Raw genomic sequence first — 23,095 nt, 5'->3', positions numbered from 1 at the left:
ACACACACACTAACACTGTCACAACATCTATACTGATATGAATATTAACTGCGACATGTCTGTTCATGTGTAAGTGAGGAACAGTCACTAAACATTCTCACCCCTGCTGCACATCAGGTCGAGATCCAACAGCAGCTCAACAACCTGCTTCCTGGTTTGATGATTATGGGTGGAGCTTCTTATAATCCACCAGATCAAACCCTTCACACTTTTTCTTTCAACAGCTGCCGAGTCGCCGTAGGGCACAAAGATCTTTAATTATTTGTTCTGCTCTTATCCTCAGGGGGCCATTTTTTTAAGAAAAGTTCTGTGTGAACTTGATTCCTTCTTTATTTATGTTTAGAAAAACCTAATAACAGGAGAACTAATGTTGTTAATGTTGGATGTACTTTTCACTGGTTGATCATCCACTTCCGGGTAGTAACCGAAACTTCATTACGCCACACATCAGGGCCTGAATCTTTTCCGCGCATCGTGTTTAATTGTTATACAAATATATATACACAAAATATACCAATCCACTATGATATCTTTATGCATGTTCTGTTTGTATGTTGTATACCAAGTGTGTGTGTGCCATATTCATTTCTTAAACTTGAGTAACACATGTTTTGTCTTGTACTGTAATCCTGAAGGCATGACAATTCATCTTACTGAAAAAACAAAAAAATTCTAAGAAGAATATAAAACAGATCTGCCCTGACATGACTTGAAGCTTCAGCACCGCCCTGTAACTACAGAATAAACCCAGAGTAACCCTTCATGATCACCTAATATAGCTCCATCATCTAGAGGTCTATATAGGGAAAGTACTGCACACACACACACACACACACACACACACACACACACACACACACACACACACACACACACACACACACACACACTGGCTCTTTTTGTAGTCATTAGGCGGTAGGTTTTGCTTCTTCCTCTTCATGTATAAAGAGTTTTATTCTATGAGCTTTTGTTGCACCACACTGGCGCCATCTACTGACATAGGATTTGTTTTCTGTATCTCCAAATAACTAATTCAAAGAACGTAACATTTAGTCATTTGTTGCGTGTTTGTATCAACATTTCTAAAATAATTATTTATAGATTGAAATTAAGAATAAAACACATTCGGATAAATTAAACGATAATGGTGATAATTATTAAAACTATTAATGGTAATAATTTGACTGTGTATCGCATGGAAAAACATACATTATTACTACTGCAACTATTATACTACTACTGATACTTAAAGTAAATATGTCTGCCAGCTGTAAAATAAGAGGCCCAAGCACTCGGCATGCGTACATACAGCCAGTTCTTCCACAGATGAACATATCAATCAGGCTTAATTCTTCTAATTCCAGGTTGGTATTTGGGTAATAGCAGACATGTTTATAGGAACTATTCATCATTAGAAAGCTGCAGATTAAAACACTAATAATATACAGACTAGATTTAAACCTAATCATGCAAACGGTTCCTCGGAAACAGCAATAATGGTGGTCCCTCATTTAAAAATCTATAAATTACAGTGCTGTAAATAAATCTGTTTTTTAAATTTTAAAGCCAATCAATTTGCTAAATAATGACACACTCTCTCTGATATTACATGCACTCTCCCCACCATAGCCCTAATACAAATGATTAACAGTCAAAGTGAGCAAATCATTACATCTCCATGCAGCTGCTAAATATTTACTTACTTTAGATACAATTGTTCACTGTCTGTACACACCCAGTGAACTAGTATGAGAAGTGCAAAGCCACACCACACCACACCACACCACACCTCTCCTGCTATTCAGTAGTCATGTCATTTGTTACTGCCAACACGTTCTGAGCTACACGGATAATCAGAAACAACTAAAAGAACTGAATTGGAGTAGGACAACCATGGATCTATGGAGACTAACATTGATCACAACCCTGTGGCTCTTCAGTAGCCTGAACCTACAACATGTATCTGCTTTTAACCTGGATAATACCAACGTTCTGAGGAAAAGAGGAGATGCTGGGAGTCTGTTTGGATTTTCTCTTACAATGCACCATCAACTCAAACCTGCTGATCAGCAATTGTGAGTTCATTTCCATGGGAATCAAAAACACCACATCAGCAGAGAGATAATATGCCTGAAATTCAGTGTATACAGTATATCAACAATCATCTGCTGCTGCTTGCCTGCTGAATGGTGAAGACATTTTCTGGTTTTGAAGATGTTTCTCCATTATCAGAAGGATTCAGAAGAGTTGAACTGCGTTTGTTAAGATGCAAATAATGTTGTAAATACAATATAACTTTATGCACCAAAAAATTTCCAGAGAAATGTGTTATATCTTTACAGAATTAGTTTTCGGTAATAATGAACATTTCTGTTACAGCTTTAATATGATGTATTTAAACTCACTCCCCCTAAAGGCATGCTTTATATATATATATATATATATATATATATATATATATATATATATATATATATATATATATATATATATATATATATATATATATATATATATATATATATATATATATATATAAAATTCAGAATTTTTCTTCCACAGCTACAGGGGCACAGTGGCTCAATTCTTTACCCTGCACCTCTGACTTTGGGGGTTTGAATCTTGCCTACTTCCTGTACATTTGGAGTTTGCATTTTCTCCCCATGCTATAGTTGTTTCTTTTGGACACTCCGGTTTCATCCCCCGGTAAAAAGACGATGCATTGTAGGCTAATTGGCATTTTCCAATGTGCGTAAGATTGTGCCCAGCAGTATTTTGGCACTTAGTCCAGGGTGTCACAACCTTGTGCCTCCAAGTTTCCTGGGCTTATTCCCCATGATGCTTACACAGGCTTCCAGGAAGCGTCCAGAGGCTCTAGGTTTATTATCAATCAATTTAATAATTATACTACATTGTTGTCATAACAAACAAAACATGTCTGACCTCAGCTTGCTGGTTGGTGCGCCACATGCGAAAGCCTTACCCATGCAGAAAGCCAACATAACCGGAGGTCTGTATCGCTGTAAAATCACAACGAAGAGTGACGACTGTGAACGGATTCCTGTAGACACTGAAGGTCGGTTTTATTCTCCCATCTAAATTAATATTCTGATTTATATCCATCCTTCTTACTATTTATAACACATTGACAGATTCAAAACCAGGACAGGGATTAGACCATCGGGAAAACCAGTGGATGGGAGTGAATGTGAAAAGCCAGGGTCCAGGAGGAAAAGTGGTGGTGAGTTAATCCAAACACAGTAATAATTACACTCAGTTTTCCGTTAATAACAGAGATGAAATTTACAAATTGGATCTCAGACCTGTTGAAAGCAGTATCAGGTAAAATAAAATAGACAAATCGTCTCCTGTTTTTATTATGTACAACAATCTTTTAAATATTGTATTGCACAATACATAGAAATGTAATTAATAAAGAAAATCCATCATCTTAATATTGAGTCCTGATGAATTTAGTTGGAATTCATCCATTTAGGTTTGCGCTCACCGCTACCAGCAGTGGATACATGAAAATCAACTGGTACTGGGCAGATGCTTCATCTTGGAACAGAACTTGGTCGTTGAAGACACGAGGACCTTCTGCCGCAATCGGCCCAAAGACAAGGACCTGTTTGGTTACTGCCAGCAGGGCGTCTCTGCAGCTTTTACCAAAGACAAGAACTACATTGTGTTTTCAGGGCCTGGTGCATACGACTGGAAAGGTACACCACAGATGGGATTTTATGCATCTAGAAGATTTGGCCATAAAATGTTATTATTACATTATTATTATTCTTCTGCCAAAGGTTACTATACACTCTTAAAGTACAAAATGTTGTAGTACAACAGCGACAATTTCATGAAATTGTGTAATATTTTTACAGACTTTTCTTATCTCTGTCTATTTTAACTGGCTTTTAAACAAGGTGTGGTTACATTATTCTTCAATAACTCTTTATGTCAGACATTTTTAACAGTTTGTTTGACTTCCTTGATGCAAACAAGAAATTATATTCACCTCCTGACTCTAAGGTACTGTCCGCATGGAGCCTATTGAAAACTTTCTTCTGGATTCCTATGAAACCGGAGACCAGAATGCGTTTAATGAATGGCGCATTCCTCTGACCCTCAGCAGCTATTTAGGTGAGATGGCAATGACTTTTATTGGTTGTCAAAAAAATAAAAATAAAAAAATAATACATTTTCCAGATACCCGATTAATTAATTTAACTGAAACCCGATAATCGATTGCAAATAACCAAAACCAATAGTTTTTTAAATGATTATTGTTTTAAAAAACAAACATTTGATGTAAAATAAGACTGTACTTTATTACAAAAATTACAAATAAAAAAAGTGCTTAATCATAAAAATGTGCTAAAGAAATACATGAATTATATTAATATATAGAGAAAAATAAAATACATATCACTCAAAATAAATAAAAACAGTTACATAAAAATAAATAAAAACAGTTACATCCAAAGTAGAAAAAAAGACATTTAAAATAAACAATATGTGGTGTCAGTAATTCACCTCTAGAGGCCGCTCTCGTACTGTATAACGCAACCCAGAAAAACTATCGGTATGGATTTTTGCCGATAGGCGATCGTTCAGGCAATTAACTATCGGTGTTGATTAATCAAAAAACAAAACAAACAAACAACAATGTATCGGTTGACCTCTATTGGCAATATACAAGACTATTTTTAGTCTTATACTAGAATTATAAACTGCAATTCAATAAAAGTGTATTACATAAAGAAGCTTTACAGAAATAAATCGAATTAAATTTTCACATTTATATCAATCCTTAAAGGTTTATCTCTTATGAGCAGACCAATGGGTCATTAAAAATCTCCCTGAGAGGTTATATGGAAGATACCTTGATAGGAACCATAATCAAAAGTGAATTACCATGTCAAGTTCAAGTCAAGTCAAGTTTATTTGTATAGCGCTTTTCACAACAGACATTGTCTCAAAGCAGCTTTACAGAAAACAAGTTCTGTGTTGTGACACCAAATGACCATTTATTATAGTTCTATCTTTGATGAGAATCAGGCAGGTCCAGAAAGAAGAATACTTCATACGCTTCATTAATATATATCATAACTTTTATGTTGAATTGCAATACATTTGGCATGATTTCTTTTTCAGTCCACATTTTCAATCCCACCTAATGTTTGGGGGATTTAAAGTGCTTGTAAACAAAGACAGCTGTTTAGATGCATAATCTAAATTGGGAGCCCAAAAGACATATTTAAGCATGTGTGTAACCTGATTCTGAATATGCATAACTTTCCTTGTGTCATTAATTGTGATCACCCATAGTGTCCTAGCAATCATAGTGCCACTATTATAATGACACGTAATCTATGATATCTCATCCACAGTATCATAATTACAGCCATAGAACATATTGGCATATTGTTCTTTCATCTCTTGCACTTTTCCAGGTTTTTCTTTGGACTCTGGAGTGAATCTTCTTAAAAAAGGAGAGCAGGTCATAGTCGCAGGAGCACCACGTTCCAATCTCAGTGGTGAGGTTTTGTTCTTATATCCTGAAGCTGTGGAGGATCAGAGAAGTCTACGTATAGCTCACGTTCTCCAAGGCCCGGGTCTGGCATCTTCTTTCGGGTACTCGTTGACTGTATTGGACCTCAATGCAGACGGGTAAGATGTCTAGAGCAAGAGATCGGTACTCAGAAGACTTGCTCTAGCATGTCGGGTTCTTATTTACTTCATTATTATGGTTGGTGACTCATACATCTTAATTCCTAGCAAAGTATATTTTTATTAATGATAGAGATCCAAAAAGACCTTCTGACGTGAGTACACATTCAAATGATGCATAAAAATTCCACTCAAAATATTTCCCAATATGACGTGGGGCCGCCTTCCCGTGGGCTCACCACCTGCAGGAGGGACCGTAAGGGACGGTGCTGTGAGGATTGGGCAGCAGTCGAAGGCGGGGGCCTGCTTAGACTGCTGCCCCCGCGACCCGAATTACGGATAAGCGGAAGAAAATGAATGAATGAAAAAGGATGAAATGAATGAATATTTGCTGTGTAATTTGTTTCTATAGTGTTTTTTGCTGGTAAAAGTATGTTATGTGATGAATTTCATGGATTTATCCTGCTTGAGTGAAATATTCATGAACAGAACTGGGCATGCCTGTAAAACAACTGACTACGCAAAACTATTCTTCAACATCTCACCAAAATTAAAGTCCTCACTATTGCCAGAAAGAAATTACTCACATGGAGAAAAGAGCTAAATAACCATAAATTGTTAATCTCTTTAAAACTCTTCCTAAATCTTTTAATGAATCTTGGGCTCCTTTAAACCTCTTCTTACCTCTTTAACTTGATCCTCTTTGCACAGCTGACAAAACAAGCATTTTTCCCTTTTATTTCTTCAGAGATTTCTTCTAGCAGTAACAACCCCTTTTTTTTATTCTTAATAAATATAGTTTAAGTATCTATCTGTCTGGACAAATGTATTGGGACACCAGATTTTCCTCACGTCCCAACCAGATATGCTGCTTCCCCAAACTGCTACTACATTATTCAAAGAACACAATTGTCTTTGGATGCATTTCGTGGTATTACATTTTCCTTTCGCTTAAACTAGTAAATCTGAACCTGTTCCATCATGATAATACCCCTGTGCACAAAACCCACTCTACGAAGATCTGCTCTCCATGGGTTGATTTGGAAGATCTCCTGCTATTGAGCTCCAACCCTACTGAACACCTTTGGGTTGAATGTGGATGCCCAAGACCTCCTCACCTCACCTACATCAATACCTCATTTTACTAACACCCTTGTGTCTGAATAAGAACAAATCTCCACAAAATCTAGTGGAACATCTTCCCACAAGAGTGGAGGTTATTGTAAAAGAAAATGTTGACTGGCAATCACAGTTTTACGACACTAAACACCTTTCTGCTGGTTGCTTTACCAGATGGGACGATATTGTGGTTGGTGCTCCTCAGTACTCATCAACGGACATGGAGGCAGGAACCGGAGGCGCTGTTTACGTCTACATAAACCGCCGAGACGGGCAAAACTGGGACAGATTACAGCCAGACGTTCTTATCGGCAACAAAGACTCCATGTTTGGACTAGCGGTGGCAAATATTGGGGACATCAATCAAGATGGATACAACGGTTTGCATCAGAAAATGCACTAAGACACTCATCCTCATGCCAGACTCAGTGAGACATTGTTGACCGTTGTGTTTATTTAAGTCATTATAATTTACTATGCTTGCTTTTGACAGATTTTGCAGTTGGAGCACCTTACGATAACGATGGTGATGGAGCAGTGTACGTTTACCTCGGCAAAACCGGGCACTTTTTACAAAAAGAGAACCAAGTAAGTAAAAACTATGTATTCAGATAGAAGTTGGCTTGTTCATGCAGAGACCAACAGTAATCTATAATATATTTATGTAGGTATTACAGGGTAAACCCCATCAAATTAAGCTGTTTGGTTATTCCCTGGCCGCAAACATGGATATAGACGGTAACGGCTACCCAGACTTAGCCGTGGGCTCACTTTCTGACACCGTCCTTGTCTACAGGTAATACACAAGCTTCAGATATCATTCACACACATCCTTTATCCTGCATAAATGGCTTGTTTTATGAAAAAGTATTTTGTAATAATTTTCTGTTTAAGGTCTAAACCAGTAATTAGCATTGAGAAATCCTTGACATTAGCACCCAGTGAAGTGAACTTCCAGGAAAAAGACTGCCAGAAAGGTCACTGGTGAGCGAAAAGCATTGTTCCAATTTGTAATCTTTATTTTGGACTTTTTGGAATTTGGAAGCACTTGTGTTTGTGTTTGTGTTTTTTTTTTTTTTTTTTTTTTACTGAATGTACACCTTTAAACCTTTCAGCATGATAACAGCTGAATCCTGCTTCTCTTACACGACCTATCCAGAGACGTATAACCCCAGACTGCGTGAGTAAAATATTGTTTAATTTTAAAACCTAATTTCATTTAATAAAACATTTTTGGTTCCCTGTTTAGTCTAAAGCCAGGGACACACTGTGCGACTTTGATTCCTCTAATTCTAGACTAAAATCTGTAGTCTTCACTGGTCATTTCTCATAATCTTACACTCCAGTGCTCATGTTAGTTCTCACTCTCCAGTGTTCTGTATTGTTTAAAGACTATAATCACACTCTTGATGTCACCCAAATGAGGATGGGTTCCCCTTTTGAGTCTGGTTCCTCTCAAGGTTTCTTCCTCATAACATCTAAGGGAGTTTTTCCTGGTCACAGTCACCATGGCTGCTCATCAGTGATAAACACACCTCGTTTACCTTCACTGTTAAATTCTGTAAAGCTGCTTTGAGTCAATGTCTGTTGTAAAAAACGCAATAAAAATAAACTTGACTCGGTTTGTAGCCAGTTAATGCCAATTGCGATCATTTCTTCTGAAGAAATTCTGGCAGTGTCAGAAGGTTTTAAACTCTTTCCTGAAGTGTGATTCTCCTACATGACTGTCAAACTAAAAATCAATAGAGATACAGATTGTTTTTGTTTGTTTCTGGCCACCATTAGCGAGAGAACGTGGGTTTGAACGTTACGGATTGATTATGTAAAACTTCGGAAGAGTCTTTTTCTTGTGTGTGTCAGTTTTTGACTGTCGTACAGTCAGATATTATGAAAAACTGAGATCCCACAGTGTGACACTGGGAACATGATCATACAGTCTGACCATCAACAATGGAAATTACTATGAAAAATCGCACAGTGTGAACCCGGGATAAGAAAACCTTCACGCACAGCTTTATTAAGCTTCACGGCACATTTTTGGATGAAACATATGAAGCCCAAGAATGAGTAAAGAAATAATACTATTTTATAAATCCATTCTTCTTGATTTGTTTTATAAGCCTTATGATTTCCTCTGTGTGATCCTGCAGAGATTCTATATAAGCTGAATGCTGATGATCAGTGGGTTCAGGATGGTCATCAGTCACGTGTCATTTTCCAGAACAATCATAAAGGAAACATTGTGCTCCAGAAACCGGGTCAAAAACAATGTGTGCAAAGCCGCCTCCGGCTCCGGGTACTAATCTTTCTGCCTTTCCTTTCCATTTTTTGTGGAAATCTTCAAAACAATTTATATTTTTCAGATTTTGGTGTGTTTCAGTCCTGATTTAAAATGTTATGACACTCAACATTGAGCTAAAGAATCTTCTCATATCATCCTGTACCTAACTGAACTTCAAATAAGCTAAAAATATTGTATGAAATGTAGAAAATGGATAATTCGTGTTTTTTCCAATTTAATTTTCTCTTCCTTCAGGCCAACACTGAGAACAAGCTTACAGAAATCCCAGTCAGCATGTCAGTATCTCTGCCACAGAGCAGTCCTCCTCAAACCCTCAGCCGAAGCTCTTTACCTGCTCTCCAACCAGCACTCAATGATCTCCAGCCTCAGAAAAGCACAGCCAAAGTGTGTGTTAGCAGACTTTTAACCTTTTAAAAAAATCATGATTAGAACACAGCATTCAAGTTTTTTCTAATGAAACTTTCGTACATTTTCAGTTCATGTTTTTGAATCCTGACTGTGGAAGCGATAATATCTGTCAGAGTAACCTGCAGCTGCAGTACAGCTTCTGCAACAAACACCAGGACTCGTGTTCACCACTAGCCAGGTGACCGCACTGTCGTGAGGCAGTTATAATGTTTTTATTTTGATCAAAAATATGATTTTCATTATATGTAAAATAAAAATCCTCTTTTTGCACTTTTTAAGGAAATCGTTCCCTTAATAAGAGACACCTCATAATCGTCTCCATGTTGTTGTGTATATTAAAGGGAGGATGGAGTGGCAGTGATCTCCCCCGGTGCTGGGAACACGGCTCTGGAGATCACCGTAACCAATCAGCATGGAGATGACGCTCATCTCGCTCAACTGGTGGCGAAATTTCCAGAATCTCTTCCTTTATCGTCGGTCGTCCTCAAAGAAGACAGTGTAAGTCATAAAATGAAACATAACCCAATTTTAAATGAAAAAGAGTCAAATATTAATGCTGATTAGAGATGGAGGACATCAGTGTGGACCAGAATGGACTGTTTTTAATGGTGAATTTTTTATTAAAAACTTCTCCTATTTTTCAATAGAGTTTTTTTCTATAGAGTATTTTTCTATAACTGTCACTCCCAAAAGTGTTCCCTATTCTATGTGTTGAAATGTTTAACGTTTTTATCTCTCAATTAAATCAAATAAATCACTTAGGTGTGTTTCCTACAGGAACTGAACGTGCAATGTGACGTGGACGGAACTAAAACCAGAGCCGAATGTGATCTTGGAAATCCTTTCAGGAGAAATGCAGAGGTAATCTGAACGGCACTGGACCTGTATATATTTATTTTCTTAATCTGATTTTGCTTATTTATTAATAATAGGATATTGATGTTCTAGGTAACGTTTTATCTGTTGCTGAACACCGATCGTCTGAGCCCGAGCGTAACAGACGTCAACGTGACACTCAGTCTCCAGACGTAAGATGCAATATTTATGTACTTCAGTCAATTACTATATAATATAATATAATATAATATAATATAATATAATATAATATAATATAATATAATATAATATAATATAATATAATATATATATACACGTCTGTTTTTTCCTTTCAGTAGGCACCATGAAATTTTATTTGCAAATTTATTAAACCTCATTTAATCCACAACATATTTACACTATTTTCTGGGATTTAATTTGAATGCACATATAAGGACACTCGATAATAGTAACTGTAGTCGATTTATAACTTACAACTGGCGATTCGAATCATGAATACACACACCCCTTTGTGTGTCACTAATGGTGGTATAAATCCTCTCAGTTTTACACACTTAAAATTTCATGCACATTTGAATCTATAGAAATTTATTGTTATTTACATTTTGTACATTTCTTTTTTTCAGCTCTTATCGTCTGTATTGGCTATTTCCTTTGAAACTCCCAAATCCAAAAAGAGTTTCCTTGTTGTTTCTTGTAAAAACTTTCTTTTCGGCTTCTCCCGTTAGGGGTCGCCACAGCGGATCCTCCGCACGTTTGATTTGGCACATGTTTTACGCTGGATGCCCTTCCTAACGCAACCCTCCCCAATTTATCCGGGCTTGGGACCGGCACTAAGAGTGGCTGGGGATGGTTCCCTGACCGGGAATCGAACCTGGGTCGCAGCAGTGGGAGCGCTGCATCTTAACCACTAGACCACCAGGGGACCTCCTTGTTGTTTCTTGTAACTGGTTATTATCTTATTGTGCAGTAAAGGCATACTGTATATACAGGCACATTTTAACAGATATTACTTTCTATTTTTAAAAATTTGATTGCCCTCAGCTCTAATGTGCTCAGGAGCCTGTCCCGGTCTGGGAACTACTTTTTCAAAACATTCCTGCTCATGCAAGCTTAATTTAATTTACCACTGATTTCATGCTGAAGCTCAAATGTGAGAATTATTTTGCTGCTACAGGATCAGCGTGCAAAATACTTCAGAAATCGTTGCAGAGGCTCAAGTTTTCTTCGAGCTGTATCTCCAAGTGTTTGGGTAAGTACAAGTTTCCATTACAGAAAACTTAAAATCCATGTAATTATACTGATTTATAATCGTGATGTGACTGACAGCAATGCTGGTGTGTTACTGAACTCTGGACTCTCCCTGTGTAAACATGCCTGTGCAGGATTACTCACCTCTCTTACTGCTTTACTCTTTGGTTTCTGCAGACTGGCCAAACCTTCTCAAGTGTACTATGGGGAGATGAAGAAGAACAAATCGGATGTGGAGATCGGAGAACCTGTGCAGTACGAGTTTACAGTATGTTCAACAGTAGATGAATTGTTTCAATGCTTATATTAATTTCTGGTTTATTTATCAGAGTCAAAATACTTTTTAATCCACAGAATCAGTTGATGTTCTTTATAGGTGATTGTATTTGAGTTATTGAATGTTGAGTTACACTGACCGGTCATACAGTACAACTCAATAATATATATACACACCAATCAGGAAAACATTATGAGATTATAACATTATGACTGATGAAGTGAAGAACGCTGATGATCTCTTCATCATGGCACCTGTTAGTAGGTACATTTATTTATTAGGCAGCAAGTGAACATTTTGTCCACAAAGTTGATATTAGAAGCAGGAAAATGGGCGAGCGTAAGGATTTGTACGAGTTTGACAAATTGTGATGTCTAGACGTCTGGGTCAGAGCATCTCCAAAACGGCAGAAGGCTGGCCCGTGTGGTCCTATCCAACAGACAAGCTCCTCAAAAAATTTAATGGAAGGATTAAAAGAACACATTTGTGTTATTGGTTTTATTTAAAAGTCTTTCTATTTTTGCTTATTATAAATTCAGATCAGTAACATGGGTCGACCACTGAAGTCCTTCGCCTCTGCAACCCTCAACATCCAGTGGCCAAAGGAGAATAAAGAAGGCAAGTGGCTCCTGTACCTGCTGCACATCACCGGGCCCAACAACCAGAGCATCCCGTGCAGCCCAGCCTTGGAGATCAACCCTCTCAACCACGCTCAGGAGGTCAGAATTTTGTATTTACATTATTTATTATGTTTGTTTCCTCCTGTGATTTGGTTTATGACTTTACTGGTTGTGTGCAGGTGATGTCCAGAGGAAAACGGGAAGTGGGAACTGAAGCAAAAGTCTCAGCTCTCAGCACTGATGGACTCCTGTCCTTATTTGGAAGCAAAAGACATTACAAATATCTGGTAAACTCACACTTTTTTTTTTTTTTTTTTTTTTTACACGATTACATTAAGCACAGTGGAGGAGTTACAGCTTGTACTGTAAAGCCTGATGGGTGTTTACTCTCAGCATCCTTGGCAACGAAAAACAGAAGGAAAGCATTGAAATTTTCCTGTAGTGCTGATATGACATTTGCCCCAAAACCAGCAGGTTCTTCTGCCCCAGAGCCAGCAGATTACAGGTGCGCTGCTGTTTTAGAGTTTCGGACAAATCAGATTTCAGCCGTCAGATCACGTCTTGCTGTAAGGACAGCAGAAAAGAACAACATTTGCTCTTGTTAGATACAAATCTATGCTACTTGACACTGTTGCTTTAACCAGTTAGACTGCGATTTGGCCATTTAATGAGGTTAATATCGATGCTTCTGCTGGAGATGATGTATGCGGTGCAGCTGCGGCTACAGTGAAAGGAAACGTGGTGAATTGTGTTCATTGGGTTTCTTGCTTTAGTGATGACATTCATTCTCGCTGCATGAGATTCCTGTCTGTGATACAGCACTCTGTTCTACTGCGTTTCTCTATAATACTGGTAGTGGATGTTCATCTTGGTTTAATATGCCAGGATAAAATATACAGTAATATAAGAGATAACAACTAAAAACTACTAAAAAGAATATCTGGTGCATTTTAATGCTTTTGACAAATAAGAATATACAAATCATTAAGTTGAGAAATTAAAACAAATAAAACCATCATACAATTAAAGAAAGACTGCCGACTCACCTTGTCCTCTTTTCTCTGCTCTCTGCAGACATGTGATGATGAATTAAAGTGTGTGGAGCTCAGATGCCCCCTAAAGGCAGCAGACAAAACTGCAGTTATTCTGTACTCCAGACTGTGGAGCAGCACTTTGGTTGAAGTGATTCATTCATTCATTCATTCATTCATTCATTCATTCATTCATGCATGTATTTATGTATGTATTTATTTATTTTTGCTTTTGAATTTTGCTACATATTTCTTTTGTATAAGAAATCTTGAATTTTAAGGGTTTAAATAGTAAATGTGGTTTGTTGAACAGGAATACAGCTCTCTGAATTATCTGGATATTGTTCTGAATGCTTCTCTCAGTCTGGACGGATCTCAGAAGAACATCCGGCTGCAAGAATCTCAAACGCAGGTAAAATATTTAACTGTTAGGCATGTATATAAATAATGCTTATGCAATTAGATTAAATCACTGTGTGTGATTGATTGTGTTTTCTGCAGGTGAGACTTACAGTATTCCCTAAAAAGAAGCCGACGTTTCTCAGTCGAGTTCCCTGGTGGGTGATTCTGCTCAGCGTGGTGCTCGCACTGTTCCTACTCTGCCTCCTGATCTACTTCCTGTCTAAGGTAATAACACTTCATATATAAATACACATACACACATCACTATCACGCTTTTTAGTCTTTGCTGTTTCCCATCAACCATTAGAAACGTATTTGTCCTTTTCAATATTAAACAAAATGAATTTATATTTCCTCAATAACACTTGCAATTTACAATTTACCGCAGACTTAATTTTTCTCGTGCAATTTTGAAGTGAAACAGCAGCAAAAATTCTTGTAGGTAATCGTGGTAGTTATGGTGATGGCCAAAAAGGTCTTCACCTCACACCTGCTTTTTCTTCCTGACCGGTTATTAATATTGCCGTGATTCTCTACGTACTGACCAATAAGAGCTGATAGATTTTACACTTGTACAACAAAATGATATATATTAACAATATATTGACAATCACTGGTGGGCCATGCATTTGGTACCTGGGCCTTCAGTGAGGACTTACCCACTGACCAACCAATCAGAAGACGGAAAAATGCTGATGCTATTCTGGGCCAGCTAGCTGCCCTGTGAGGCGAATATGAAATCTGATTGGTTAAAGAAACATATATGCTAATAGAGACTAAGGTAAAAAGGCCAGCAGTACTGACTTTGAAGGCTCTGGGCAGATTAGATTGACATGGCAGCACATAGAGGCTGAAATCTGATTGGACAAAAAAATCTAACATCCACATACACGTACTGGAAGCAGTGCAGCCGAGAGAAACGCTACGAAAATACAATTTCATGGAACAAATATTATAATTTAGGTTGTAAATGAAGGTCAGTGGTTCTGATAGTGTTTAGGCCAGCAGAGAAGACAGCTAGACTGTAAAAGAACCTACACAGGTTTTGAAGGAGGTTATACAGTTTTTGACTGTTTATTTGACTCTCTTTATATTATACTATTATTTTAAATGTTATAATATTTGTATCATTTAATTCATGAATACATGACTAAGACAGCTACCAATAAATTCTGATGTGTATGTGTGTGTGTGTGTGTGTGTGTGTGTGTGTGTGTATAGTGTTTGCATTTGAAATACCAAGTGTGTTTCTAAACCAATTAAACCAATTATCTTGTGCTTCTGCCAAAAAACAAACAATTCTTGTGGGAAGGAACATAAGTGTGTATTTATTTTGTGCATTTGGAGTTGGACGAAGGATCTTTTTTCGTTTGACATCATTGTGTTTTTGTGTTCCTCAGCTGGGATGCCTGAACTGTTCGCTGTGCATTGAAGATAAAAACTCACCCTATTAATGAAAAACATACTACAAAATAGATGTGATTTGTGGTTCTGTCAAATGTAAAAGAAAGTAACGTGAATATTCGAATATTTTTGTGCTCTATTATGTTTTAATTCAAGTTGTGTGTGTGTGTGTGTGTGTGTGTGTGTGTGTGTGTGTGTGTGTGTGTGTGTGTGTGTGCTGTATAATATTGTTAATAGTACATTGTTGCTGTATAAACTGTATATGGTGTAACTGTTTAGCCTGTAATGAGCAATTGAGTGTGTTCTATGGAGCTAAAGGAGGAGATGAAGAGAGTAAATACATCTTTAGAGCAGGAGTGAAGATGAGGATGGTGCCTAATATAGACACAATGAGGAAGACCCAGAGGAATATTCTGTCCAACACTTGAGCCACAAACTTCCAGTCCTGCACCACCTGGAGCAACAGAAGGGCACTGTCATTAGTATCATCATCATCATCATCATCATCATCATCATCATCAGCAGCAGCAGCAGCTTTAGCAGCTGCATCAGTAACCACAATATTATATTTATTATTGTCACAAATGTGATCTTCATCATCAGTATCAGCAGCAACGTCAATATCCCCATCATCACTTTTATCATTAACATGATCGAGATTATTTACATTCACTTTTATGTCATTTGGCAGAGGCCATTATCCAGAGCGACTTACATTTATCTCATTCATATAACTGAGCAGTTATGGGGTTAAGGGTCTTGCTCAGGGGTCCAGGACTGGCAGCTTGGTGTGGCTGGGATTTGAACTCTTGCCTTTTGGAAATCCAATTTCATAAACACCAAGTTACCAATTCCCCATAATTATTATGATAATGAACATCATCATCAATAGCATTCTATTCGTCATCACCGTCATCATCATCATCATCATCATCATCATCATCATCATCATCATCATCAGTGTCATTCTCATCAATGCCATTTTTCAACATCTTCATCATCCTCATTATCCTCATCATCCTTCTCACATTTTAACATCATATATATCACAATTGTCAAAAGTGTAAATTTGCTTAATAAAGGTTTTCCTTAAAGGCTTCATAAAGAACCTTTTAGTCTACATTTATTAGTGTGTGTTAAAAACTTCAAGTTGAATCTTGGATTGTTTGGTTTTATGTTCTTCAGGGTCAGACATGTTCTAAGAGTGCACAGTAAACATTTCCTATGAGAGAAACTCCATTTCCCTGCTTTACAACTTTGCTAATGCAATCATTTATATGTGAAGAAAAGAACTGCAAGAACTTCTTTCCTGTACCTCTCTGATGAAGTTTTCCTTTCGGATATGGCGAGAGATGTATCGAACGGAGAAAGTGGCCTTTTCCAGCATGTTGACCAAAGCCTGACCTTCTCCCCCAGGGCCTGGTGGAGCTTTTCTGATGTGTGGTTTGAAGTCAGGACTATGAGGCTCTAGCTCAGGGTAAAGGTATCGCTCTGTGTGAGTGTGCATGCACAGCAGCTGAGGCAGGCGCTGTAAAAAGAGCACACGAACCCACGGTGCCATGGGATGGTAGGTGGCCGAGGACCGGTGGTGCACGTTGATGACGAACACGGTCACTATGATGGACAACGTGACAAAGATCATAATAAACAGCAGATACTCGCCAATCAGCGGAATAACCTTAGATGAAGATGGGATGATCTCCTCGATGACCAAGAGAAAGACAGTAAGCGAGACAAGCACAGAAGTGGACAGAGTCACCTTCTCACCTTCGTCTGATGGAAGATAGAACACCAGAACTGTAAGAAAGGATAGACCGAGACAGGGGATTATTAGGAAGAGTGTGTAAAAGAGAGGGAGACGCTTAAGGATGAAGGAGTAGGTGATGAAGGGGTAGGACAGTGTGTCGTCATGTCGGCTGCCTTTGGCTCCTGTGGCGCTAAGAATTTCCCATTCGCCGTTGTCGAAGAAGTCGCTGCGGTCCACCTGGTGGTTTACAAGAACCAATTCCACCATATCGCCATCATAAGTCCATGAGCCGAATTTCATTGTGCAGTTCTGGCGATCGAATGGAAAAAATGTCACGTCCATAGTACAGGCTGATTTGTAGCTGGCTGGAGGGGTCCAGGTGACTGCGCCGTTATATTTTATAATAGCTTTGGTCATGAGCGAGCCCTCAAAACGTCCGTCAGCACTGCAAGAAAATGTGAGAAGCATACAAAAGCATTCATAGGACTTCATTGAAGGACATTACATTCTAAGTAATAATGTGCATAAATATTTATTAAGGTCTAGTGATACTTTTGAAATATGGTTTTGACTTCAGAGATTAGTGCAAATGATGCAACATAACTGTCCAATTCATGTTTAAGAATAATTTAAAAAAGAGCATTTTTTTTTGTGAAATTAGAATAAGATTGAGTGAGATCTAAGAGTTTATATTTATGTGAGCCTCAGCAGACGTTACAAGGTAAGACATACTTCTCATATAGCACAATGTCAGGCAGCCAAATGCTCTCTGAAGGAACTCGGATGAAAGTGATACCACCATAATCCTCCGGGTTCCAGCGCAGTTTATAATCGGCCCACTCCTACATGGACATTTACACAAAATCGCAATAGACAGGATTTTAATTATGTTTATCATTTGTAGTTTTATTATTATTATTATCAATAATAATAATAATAATAATAATAATAATAATAATAATAATAGTTATTATCATAATACTGCTCCTCATCAAATACATTCTCATTAGGACCTATATATTAACCGGAGAAATGTACCTGCCGCAGCCACACATTAGTTGTCATAAGCTGGTTCTTCTCATCCTGTATATAGAAAAATTAACATGAAAGTTAAGCAAAATGAAAAATCAAAGCCAGCTGGTGTATACACACACACACACACACACACACACACACACACACACACACACACACACACACACACACAAACACACACACACACACACACACACACACACACACACACACACACACACACACACACACACACACATACTTATATGTATATATATAAAACACATATAGAAATAGTCCTGCACTTATCAATTATTGATATATGGCTGCCATATCCTCTGTAATAACTGCTAATAATTTCTGTGTTATAACTTTGTCAACAGAAATTGTGCTTTTGTAGAAAACTAACAATTATTTCCAGATCAAAAACACAAAATATGTTTATTAGGGGTGTAACATTGTGCCAATATCTAGATTTACATAAATAAAAATTATATTAAATATAAACCATATACACATGATACAAGAATAACCAGAAGCACCAAACTGAGCAGGCATTGTGACTGGCTTGGAGACCAAGGTCAAGAAAACCCAGTGTTTTAGCCTAAAACTGTCACTCAATTTGTCTTTTCATAAATTAAACAAATGCAGTTGCACTCTTATTTAAAAATAAAATATCTCAAATAATTTAGCATTAGCATCATCCTAAAATATATAATGATTATCTCAGTCAATCGACAGCTATTAAGAAACAATGAGATTAGGACTGGAAGGTTGGCACTGGGAAATAAATAACTTACACAACCACATGACCCTGAACAAGAAAAAGCTCTTAGAGTTGGAGAATGTGAGATGGACTAGATAGACTATATGAAGGTAAAAAGACGAGATGGAGGACAAAAAAGTGCTGGTATGGCCATTTTAAGCTTTCAGCACCATGGAGAGCAACACTATTCCAGTACAGCAATAAGAGCAGTGTCTGTTATCAAATGTATATCTTTTCTTTTTCTGTTACAAAAGAATGCTAAAGATGTCCACAGAGAATTTTACTGGGATTAAATGTGTGCATAAAAACTGGGATCCAACAACAACAAAAAAAAGGAGAAAATAAAAAAGATATGGGTTAGGACACTTCCAATTCTAGCTTAAATCAAAATGCAAATAGGAATATTTATAGCAGAAAACAGGGGGTGTGCATGTCTGAAAGTGTGTGAGTGTATGCATGTTCTTACAACATCTACAAGCTGTGATATTTTCAGACCAAAGCGCACTTTGACAGTCTTGTTGGAATGCTGTGTAGGTCGCACCCATTTCTGATAGCCCTGAAAAAGGTCCCTCAGTAGGGTGTCTTCCATCTCAGCCAAAGACACAAACTTTTCTGCAGCTACACACACACACACACACACACACACACACACACACACACACACACACACACACACACACACACACACACACACACACACACATACACACACACACACACACAAAATAGACACACTCACTAAGGGTCATTAAATGCACCAGTATCTATATCAGTGTGACCTACTGCTGCTATTTTAACATCATAAAACTCACACTGGTAATTTTATATACTGAACTTTATAATGCAGACTAGAAGACTTTGTGAAACAGAAAGGACAAATGGAAACTGTACACTTTCTCTTAATCAGCACAACTGGATCAGGCAATGACTCGATCCCAATCAGCTTTCCACTGAACATAGTGAACATACTGAAAAGTATCTCAATACCCTTTAATGCTTACTTAATTTCTTATTTTGTGATATTTGAATTGATATCTCCATATTTTCAAGTTGTCATTAATTAAGGTTGAGCCAAGGTCAGTATATGTTATGTCAGTTGTGAGATAAATGTATAAAGTCTTAAGAGAGAAAACAGGTTTATTTTAAAATTAAATCCAGCTATAAAGAAAGTCTGGAAGCAAATGAGTTGTGATTTTATTAATATATTTCTATTTTTAATTAGGTTCCTTTACCGATTTTGGGTAGAATTTTAGATTTACCTTCAAAAAATGGTACAAAATTATACATTTGCTGGAGTTAAACCCTCAAGGGTACTTTTAATATATACACTTTACCAAGTAAGGCACAATTAGTGCATCTTTAAAGCTGAAATAAAAGTAATTATGGTCCAAAATACATTCACTACATACACATTGAATGTCAACAGTGTGGAAACATGTAGTTATCATGTGAGAGACACATGCATCTTCCTTTTGTTTCTATGCAACAAAAACAACGTATGCTTTGGCTCAATGTCTTGTTGTATGGTGAAATCAGTTCCAATTAGCCACAGTCCAGACGGAACTGCAATGTGTGGAAGTATGGAATGGTAGCATGTTAGTTTTATATTTTCATTTCATTTTACACCAATTGTTATTGCCTATGGTGCGAGTTTGCTAAAAAGTTATGCCGTTAATAACAGTTTGTTGCTTGTGAACAAAAGAAACATGCCAGTGTCTCTGAAAAACCATGAAAAACTAGATGTTTCCAAACTTTCCACATCCACAATAATTCACATATTTCAGGTTAAAATACAGATCAAATATAAGGATAAAGTTATTATTTAATTCTTAAGTATTTTTCTAAAAGTGAATGGAAAGTAGTGAACCAGTGAGAAGCCATTATGCTGAAAGTCTATGAAGATAACTAATGTTAAATTATACATACCTGATATATCTGAAAAAAAAAAAGGTTATTACGTACAGGTAAAGGCAATAACCAAGGATAGATTTTAAAGGATAAAAGCTGATTTCGTCTGAAAACACATCAAACTATAAAGATAAACTAATCAGTTTCTGAAGAGATGGAGTGCTCACCTGTCATCATGGCGCCCAAAAAGAGTGAGAAAAAAGCGCTATAGAAGCCCACCAACTTCATTTCAGCCCTCAGAAACTCACAAAACATGCAAACAAATTATATTTGCATATAAAGGTGATGAAGAGGAAGAGCACAGAAAATCAGCTGAATAAAACAAGCAGATTGAGGATCTGCGTTCAGAACAAGTCCTGAGGCGAAGCGTATTGGAAAGTGGGAGGGAAGGGAGGGAGAGAAGGAGAGAGAAAGAGCGATAGAGAGAGGGAGAGAGAAAGAGAGAGATGGTAAGAGGGAGGGGGAGGGAGAGAGGGAGAGCAAGTTAGATAGAGGGAAAGGGAGACAGGGAGAATTTATTGGAAAACTGAATTTTATTATTTTTATAATAATAAAATAAAAAAAATAAAAAAAATTGATAAATAAAAATAAACAATAGGAAAAAAATGCATTTGTTTAAAAAGTATAAAACAAATAAACAAATTAATAAATAAACACGGCTTATTTATTAATTTGTTTAAAAAGTATAAAATAATCAAACAAATAAATTAATAATGAATAAGGTTTATTTATTTATTTAATATTGATAAAGCAATTGAACTATTAATAAAGCATCCATACAAACAAACAAACAATATAAAATATAAATACAAATTTGGACAAAAAAATAGAGTGTAGCTCATTTATTTATACATAAAAAAATACAAAATAAAATGAAAATCATTGTTATTGTTATCATTTTAACTTGCATTGTTTTCTTCTTCCTTCTGCTCAACCTCACGCTCTGATTATTTTTAATCTTATAATACAATAATGAACTATAATTCTAACATTTAAAATGAAGAAAAAGAACCTGTGATACATTTAAATGTAATAAATGGTTAATTCTCAGTTATAATGCATATCTATTCAGATTATTAGAACTCTGTTGCTTGCTAAATGCACTACTTGTATACCTACCTAATGTTTTCTCTTGGACCTCTATGGGTTGTTGCCTCAAAGTATTTATATATGCATGGCATAAAACTAAATCTAATCATAAGTAAAAAAGTTATTAAAAACAATTATAAAGAGTTGAAAATAAACTGGAACATTGGTGGATCATTTGAACAAATCTTATATTTCGATTGATTGGACTTTCTGCATCCAGAAATCTATTTGTTGATTTTTAGTGCAGCGACACTGTTTTAAATAAAACAAATATTCTATTTCAATGTGGCATCAAAAAAAAGTTTGTCTTTTTGCTCTGAATTTATAGTGTGTGTGTGTGTGTGTGTGTGTGTGTGTGTGTGTGTGTGTGTGTGTGTGTGTGAGTGTGTGTGTGTTTATGCATGCAAAGACCATATGTGTGCATTCACCATACAAAGACAATTAGTCTCCACAATCTCTCTGGGGATGAAACAAATTCCACATGCACACAAGCCTGAGCGTGCGTGCGTGTGTGTGTGTGTGTGTGTGTGTGTGTGTGTGTGTGTGTGTGTGTGTGTGTGTGTGATTTTCTGCTCTATTTAAAAGCAGCTGTGGCCAAATCTGCGCAACACCATTCACATTTAATTTACATATAGGAAATTTTACTGTAGATTTAGACACAAACACACACGCACACGCATGCGCACACACACACACACACACACACACACACACACACACACGCACACACACACACACACACAGACACACAGACACACACACACTCTCTTTTTATTGCTTTCTGTTATGGATGTGTTGCTGAGGGTAATTTAGATGAAACAAACAGAAAATTGCTGTCGATTAAACATCCCTCTTTCCCCCCTGATAATTACAGCTTTAATCAGTCATCCTGTATAATACACTGACTCAGAACAAGGCCTACTTCTCAAAACATCTATCTACATCTCATGTTTCTATAAGCACGTGCACAAAAAGAAAGCAGATAAAACCTTTAAATATTCATCCAGCCAGTTCCTTCAATTATACATGTTTTCCTCAAAGTGTCAACGAGATCCACAGGAGTAAGTTTTAATATTCAATCACTCACTTTCTCAAGAAGCTTTATCCTGGTCAGGGTGGTGATCTGGAAGCTGGAGCTTATTCTGGAACAACTGGGACATTTTTAGAAACTTTTCCTAAGTATTTCTCTCACACTGTTGTTGTTCTTCATATGCGTGTTTCATCATTGAACATTTAAAGGCTCTGGA

General features: G+C 37.0%; 2 protein-coding genes across 3 annotated transcripts in view; one reads left to right on the top strand and one right to left on the bottom strand.

Moving 5' to 3' along the window:
• Positions 1-1,893: 1,893 nt before the first annotated feature.
• Positions 1,894-23,095, top strand: part of LOC310736326 (integrin alpha-6-like) — a gene marked incomplete at its 5' end in the record, with an annotated part of 36,781 nt that continues 15,579 nt past the window's right edge. The window contains 25 exons of one of the 2 annotated variants that reach the window (XM_083559769.1): positions 1,894-2,075; positions 2,949-3,076; positions 3,153-3,241; positions 3,497-3,722; positions 4,033-4,143; positions 5,457-5,673; positions 6,967-7,172; positions 7,286-7,380; positions 7,461-7,588; positions 7,687-7,776; positions 7,908-7,972; positions 8,943-9,088; positions 9,329-9,478; positions 9,571-9,680; positions 9,844-10,000; positions 10,280-10,363; positions 10,451-10,530; positions 11,517-11,591; positions 11,768-11,858; positions 12,407-12,586; positions 12,667-12,774; positions 13,562-13,669; positions 13,832-13,930; positions 14,020-14,145; positions 15,321-15,477. In XM_083559769.1, coding sequence (XP_083415895.1) covers positions 1,894-2,075; positions 2,949-3,076; positions 3,153-3,241; positions 3,497-3,722; positions 4,033-4,143; positions 5,457-5,673; positions 6,967-7,172; positions 7,286-7,380; positions 7,461-7,588; positions 7,687-7,776; positions 7,908-7,972; positions 8,943-9,088; positions 9,329-9,478; positions 9,571-9,680; positions 9,844-10,000; positions 10,280-10,363; positions 10,451-10,530; positions 11,517-11,591; positions 11,768-11,858; positions 12,407-12,586; positions 12,667-12,774; positions 13,562-13,669; positions 13,832-13,930; positions 14,020-14,145; positions 15,321-15,374 — 3,105 coding nt within the window. In that variant the 3' untranslated portion in view covers positions 15,375-15,477. Of the gene's footprint in view, positions 2,076-2,948; positions 3,077-3,152; positions 3,242-3,496; positions 3,723-4,032; positions 4,144-5,456; positions 5,674-6,966; positions 7,173-7,285; positions 7,381-7,460; positions 7,589-7,686; positions 7,777-7,907; positions 7,973-8,942; positions 9,089-9,328; positions 9,479-9,570; positions 9,681-9,843; positions 10,001-10,279; positions 10,364-10,450; positions 10,531-11,516; positions 11,592-11,767; positions 11,859-12,406; positions 12,587-12,666; positions 12,775-13,561; positions 13,670-13,831; positions 13,931-14,019; positions 14,146-15,320; positions 15,478-23,095 lie in introns of those variants that run through there. The other variant, XM_083559770.1, reaches the window with a different exon arrangement.
• Positions 15,482-21,062, bottom strand: chrnb3b (cholinergic receptor nicotinic beta 3 subunit b). Its single transcript, XM_083559773.1, has 6 exons — positions 20,927-21,062; positions 19,318-19,469; positions 18,110-18,154; positions 17,804-17,913; positions 16,640-17,516; positions 15,482-15,778 (listed from the first exon to the last, which is right to left on the bottom strand). The coding sequence occupies exons 1-6, from the start codon at positions 21,012-21,014 to the stop codon at positions 15,629-15,631; spliced, it is 1,422 nt and encodes a 473-aa protein (XP_083415899.1). The 5' UTR covers positions 21,015-21,062; the 3' UTR covers positions 15,482-15,628.

Source organism: Silurus aristotelis (genome assembly GCF_946808225.1).
Source record: "Silurus aristotelis genome assembly, chromosome: 14".
NCBI lineage: Eukaryota > Metazoa > Chordata > Actinopteri > Siluriformes > Siluridae > Silurus > Silurus aristotelis.
The sequence above is the reverse complement of the archived record's forward strand: the minus strand, read 5'-3'. Positions and strand labels throughout refer to the sequence as shown.